The 5,714-nt window shown below is 48.8% G+C and overlaps 1 protein-coding gene across 5 annotated transcripts; it reads left to right on the top strand.

Annotated features, from left to right (window-relative positions):
• Positions 1-17: 17 nt before the first annotated feature.
• INCA1 (inhibitor of CDK, cyclin A1 interacting protein 1) lies at positions 18-5,672 on the top strand. 5 transcript variants are annotated; one of them, XM_010847411.1, is made up of 7 exons: positions 18-1,028; positions 3,104-3,203; positions 3,288-3,401; positions 3,635-3,674; positions 3,952-4,145; positions 4,612-4,777; positions 5,006-5,672. In XM_010847411.1, exons 3-7 carry the CDS (start codon positions 3,349-3,351, stop codon positions 5,150-5,152), a joined length of 600 nt encoding a protein of 199 aa, XP_010845713.1. In that variant the 5' UTR covers positions 18-1,028; positions 3,104-3,203; positions 3,288-3,348; the 3' UTR covers positions 5,153-5,672. The 5 variants fall into 5 exon arrangements, with proteins under 5 accessions (XP_010845713.1, XP_010845711.1, XP_010845710.1 ...); XM_010847409.1 differs by lacking the exon at positions 3,104-3,203 and having other exon boundaries at positions 4,693-4,777; XM_010847408.1 differs by lacking the exon at positions 3,104-3,203.
• Positions 5,673-5,714: the final 42 nt, after the last annotated feature.

Genomic DNA, 5,714 nt, shown 5'->3' with positions numbered 1-5,714 from the left:
CCCCCAAGCCGGTCAACCATCCAGGACTCTTTCTAGCTTCCTTAGCCTCATCTTTCTCTTAGATCTGGCCAACTAGACACCCAATTACTAAGGTCTGAATGTCCCTCAGCGGCCACCTGCTCCCTAGTTCAGCTTCCTCTGCTCTGGCCCAAGATATTCCATTAAAACCCCATCTGCCCTTTCAGCCTAGCTTTACTGGCATTTGCCAGCTCAGCTCTAAATACTCTTCTCTTCATTCTTCATTTCCTTTCTCAGCCCATCTTAGTTACCTTTGAATAAATACTTATTCACCTGCAACAGTTTCCAATTTTCTGGCATTTATGCTGCCTCTCCTAATTCATCTAACATTCTTATCTGCATTGTCTGCCCACCCCAACTGGCTCTCAGGTCGCCTTTTGCTGTCTGGAATTGTGGTCCTGTGTAACTGACCTCTGCTCACCTTCTACATCTCTAGACATTCCCACTGCCCCCTCCTTCCTCGTCACCAATTGACCGTGACCGCTCTGTCCACACTTACCTTTCATTAACACCTCATTCCTGGTTTGTTTACCAACCCTCAGTTCTCTAACTGGCCCCAGCCACCAGTTCTGTACCAATTATCCCCAAATGCCTTTTGCTCTGTCTAATTCACGTTTCATTCTTTTTCATTTCATTATCCCATATTGCCAGTTAAGTCACTCAACTGCCATCGGTCAATTTCACTTACTCTGTGTATTCGGCTTAGGAAAAAAGATTTTTTTTTTTAATCTTTCACCATTTCTACATTTCCTGTGTTTGCTGTCTTGATTGTGTATGTTCAGCTAATGAAAATATTCAGCACTTGAAATACCTTTTCAGCTTTCTTTCCTTTCTTCTGGACCTATACATCTTCTTTCCAATCTTTACATTCACTCATGGTGAATTACATGAGTCAATGATTCATTTTCCATTATCTTCCCAGCACCAATGAGGAGACTCAGTCCAGCCTCCCAACCCTGTCCAGTCATGCAAGTACAGGAAGATGCAGACAACCTTATCCCTTTTGCCAAGTGAGTCCTCCCCACACAGTTGGGGAGGGGGGAATGAGATGGAGGCAGGATTCCATGTCTGGGTTCTTCCCCAAGAGGAATACGAAATAAGAAACAAGAATCTCAGTGCCTGGTCTCAGGGGATTGGTGATTTATTAATTTACTCAGCAAATTATTTTTGAACACTAATAGTGTTCTAGGCACTGAATATTAGGCATTGGGTATTCAGCAATTAGAAAGATAGGGGTCCTGCTCATAGAGCCAACATTCTACAGGGAGGAAATAGAATGTGTGCATGAATAAATATAATTTCAAATAGTAGTAAGCACATGAAAAAATAAATGTACAGTATAATGTAAGTAGAATGTCTCTGAGACTCAAGTATATAGAGTGTGACTGTGGAAGGGGAAGAGGAGATGAGTTTGAATTGAGATCTGAAAAATGGGAAGGAGCCAGTCTGCTAAGAACCAGGGAGTAGAAGAAGGAATTGTAGGTTTGAAAAAACAAAACGAAGTCCCAAGAAAAGAACTAACTTTCTGTTTTCTAGGACCAGGAAGCCCATCAGCAAGTTAGTGATCAAAGGAAAAGTGGAGTAAAGGCAGACAGGGGGAGGCCAGTCACATAGGACCTTATGGGCCATTGAAAATAATTTGAACGTTATGCTAAGGACAGTAGAAATCAGTGGGAGTTTCTAAGCAAGGAAATGACATGAGCAGACTTTCTTTTCCTTCAACTTTTTTATTATGGAAAATTTCAAACAACCACAGAAGTAGAGAAAATAGTAACCACGACACCGGAGTACCATTTTTAGTCAGCTGCAATAATTATCATTAGATGGATAATCTTTGTTTTTTGGATACACCACTCGGCTTCTGGAATCTTAGCTCCCCAAACAAAGATTGAACCTGGGCTCTCAGCGGCAAGAGTGCTGAGTGCTGAGTGCTGAGTCCTAACCATTGGACCACCAGGGAAGTCCCTGGTGGATAATTTTTTTCTTGATACACCCATTCAGCCTCCTGCTACTTAGACCATTTTGAAGTAACTTTAAACAGGGTATTATTTCACATAATCATTTCTAAAAGATTACTCTGACTGCTATGTGCAGACTAGATTGTTGAGGGATTCAAATGGAAGCAGGGAATGGAGGAGGACGCAATTGCAATAGTCCAAAGAGGGGAAAACGTGCTGGAATATGGTGGTGGGAGTGGAAATGGTGAATGGTAGTTAAATTTGAGTGTATTTCAGATGTAGAACTCACAGGATTTACTGATAGATTGGATATGAGGGGTGAGGCCGAGTGAGGCATACCAGATTTTTGGTTGTAGCAACTGGGTGTTTGGGGTGCCTTTTGGCAAGATGGGGAAAGCTAGGGAGGAGGTGTTGAATGGGCAGTTGAACCTGCAAATCTGAAGTCCAGGGGAGGAGCTAGAGCTTGAAATATAGATTTGGGAGTCATCAGCACATTGATGGTATTTAAAGTCATGGACCTGGGTGAGATCACCTACGGAGGAATGAAGATAAAGGGCCGAAGCCCTGGGACTTTCTTCTAGACAGCAGGAAAGCAGACATCTGGTCAGTCAGTCTGGCAGCTTTAGAAGTGATTAGAACTGTTCTCAAACAACTTTTGCACACCCTACCTAAAGGATATTAGTATTTCTGAGTTGTTGTTTACTCACTAGGTCATGTCGAACTCTTTGTGACCCCATGGACTGTAGCCCGCCAAGCTTCTTTGTCCATGGTATTTTTCCAGGCAAGAATACTGGAGTGGGTTGCTATTTCCTTCTCCAGGGGATCTTCCTGACCCAGGATCGAACCCTCATCTCCTGCTTGGCAGGCAGATTCTTTACCACTGAGCAACTAGGGTAGCCCCTAGTGCTTCTGAGATGGAGAGATATAGCAGGAGTGAATAGAGACTCTGCTCTCCTGGATGCTTGCATTGACTGAAAGGAACCTGTTGAATCACTTGAGTAGCCAGGGCCTCCCTCTCTAACAGCCCTGCTTGCTAAGTATGATGTTCTCTGGTTGTGGGGTGTAGAAGTTTGAGATTCAGTGAGATCTGAGGCTCAGACAATTGCTAATCTCCATGCTCACTCCAGCTCCAACTGCCTTTCAAATCAGTCTTCACCACCTTTCTCATCTAAAATGGATAAGGGAGGACATGGCCTGAGGGAGCCTGGGCAGCTGTGTGGTCCTGTGGTAAGATAAGACTCCTCAATCCCTGGACTGAGTAGGTACCGTAAGGGAAGAGCCAGAACTGAGCCTACCTTGTCCTCACCTCAGGTGTTCTAGGGTGGTCAGCCGATCTCCACCCCACTGCTTGCCTTCCCAGAGCCTCGGACTGATGCCCCAGCACTATGGAGACACCTTCTGGGAGAATCTTAGTCAAAGGCCCAGGTGGGAGAAATGGAGAAACGGGACTAACCAGAGGTGGGAAGGGGAGGCTGTACAATTTTAAACTACCCTAAAGCCTTACTGTAGCAATAAGTCCTAGTCTCAGGATAACTGCCCCACCAAGTGATGGACATGGTAGCTCCTAATGCCAGGTAGGTGGTTGGGAGAGGTTGTTAGAGAAACAACATGGATAGGGATATTCTCTTTGCACTTAGCCCCCTTTTTGTGCTTTACAGCCCCACCTGGATGGAGGAACAGTACACCCCACCCTTGCTGGTATGATGAACTTTCTGCCCTTTGACACTTCTTGGTTAAGATCACACCCACTGCCATCCCATCCCCAGCTCCCCTTATTCTCCCTTCCCTCTGGTCTCCCCCAGCTAGTGCACTGAGCAGGCCCTCCTTCCTATGAATCAGTCATCATGTTTTCCAGATCACAGCCATGTTTTTGTAATCTGGTCTTCCCAAGACCCCTGGTTCCCTATTTCAGTCCAAGCTCCCCCGAGAGACTCATTTCTGCCTTCTAGCTCCCTCTCCCCATTATCTGGTACAGAGAGCCACTGGTTGCTCCCAGCCTGGCCAGTATGGCCCTGAGGGACTCCCACCTCCTGAGGTGCTCTGCAGAAGAAAAAGGAGGAGGCCATGTTCAGGAGGAATGCAGCAGGGATCTGGGGGCATCCCAGCCCGGGTAAGGGCGGTCACTCATCACTTGGAAGATCTAAGGAGGCGACAGAGAATCATCAATGAGTAAGGAGACACATCAGGGCTCTGGGAGCCAACCGGTATGGGGACAGGGTGGCTTGAACTAAGGAAGAGGTGGAGAGCTTTGAGGGAATTGGAGGTTGCTTGGGAGTGTGCCATGGTCTTGGTGAGATTGAAGCAAAGTTTCCCATAATATGGGAAGGAGGAGGGAATGAAGGAATGGGGGATTAGTCACCTGAGCTGAAAGGAGTGGAACCCTGGTTACTGAAGACAGGAAAGCACTCCACAGAACTGGAGGATGGTGCAAAGCTAGAGGTCACCTCTGAGCCCCCGGATGGGAAACTACTTCAGTCTGAGGGGAGCAGAAGGTTGGAAGTGCAGAGTTGGAATGTGTCAAATGATAACACTCCTGGGTCCCAGCAGGAACTAGTCCAGGGCGGGAAGATGAAGAATGGAGAGACAGGAAGCCTGGCCTCCAGGCCCCTCTTTCCTAAGCCTTAAGTCTCCACAGACTGAAGAAGGCCCAGTGGGGCAGCTCTGGGGCTGCGTCTGGGCCTCTGCTGGTTGACAGTGATGGCTGTGGCTTCCCCAGCACCACCGAACACCCTGATCGGGAAGAGGAGAGGGCAGACTATCCACAGGAGGAGGACCACTTCCTCACTTCTGGCAGGGCCCAGGTATGGATGGCTGAAGAGGACTTTGGTGGGTGGTGATGTGGACCCTTGGTCTTGCATGGGGAGACAGGGGAAGCCAAGAGCCACATGGGATAGCTGGATGTGAGAGGGACAAAAGTAAAGTAGGCCAGATCCTGAGACTTGGGGGTACCTGGGTTTGGGGCCTAGGAAATCTGAAGACCTATTGTTTGATTCTTTTTTTTTTTTTCCTTCTTTTATTTTTTCTTACAGCTGCTTTGGTCTCCCTGGAGTCCCCTGGGCCAGGAGGGGTCTTGTCTCTCCAGGCAGCTGGGCTCTATGGGCTCCTTCAGCGCTGTCACAGCCACTAGGAACCCCTTTTACCATCCCTGGTGGGTGGAACTGCAGTCTGAGGAGTAGGGAGAAAATGTCCAAACCCAAGACGCTGGCCGTGCCTCAGGGGCCTAGGATTGGGAGCTGGAATCTCCAGTATTTCGGACATCAAGGCATTCCTCCTTTCCTTGGCCTCTCCCATCTTCCTCTCCCCGCCTCTGAAACTAGGCACGAGCAGCCCCGATGGCCTCCCCTCTCCACTCTCAGAGGAGCCCCCCAAGGCTCCCTGCCACTATTCTCTTCGTTCTGTTATTAAAAAGCAAGCAAGTGGAGCCCAGAGCTGTCTTTCTCTCCGCGATGTAGTGATGGGGAGGCTTATGGGGAGGGAGGGCTCCTTTCAGCTTCGCGATGACCCCGCCAAAATGAAGTTGGGCTGACACCCCCAAATTCAAGGAGTTGTACCCGAAAACAGTCCTGCCCGCTCCAGTGTTCCCCACCCGGCTCTCCGGGCCGAGGTCACGTCAGTCGGCGGAGCTTCCGCCTCCAGGACCCCGCATCCTGCCCCTCAGCGCGGCCGCCCCTTCTGGGACTTCCCGGCAGCCCGTCCCTCCGCCTGGCTCGCGGCCCTGGAAGCCGAGTCCCTCCGGCC

This window comes from Bison bison, unplaced genomic scaffold, assembly GCF_000754665.1.
Source record: "Bison bison bison isolate TAMUID 2011002044 unplaced genomic scaffold, Bison_UMD1.0 scf7180017864249, whole genome shotgun sequence".
NCBI lineage: Eukaryota > Metazoa > Chordata > Mammalia > Artiodactyla > Bovidae > Bison > Bison bison.
The sequence above is the reverse complement of the archived record's forward strand: the minus strand, read 5'-3'. Positions and strand labels throughout refer to the sequence as shown.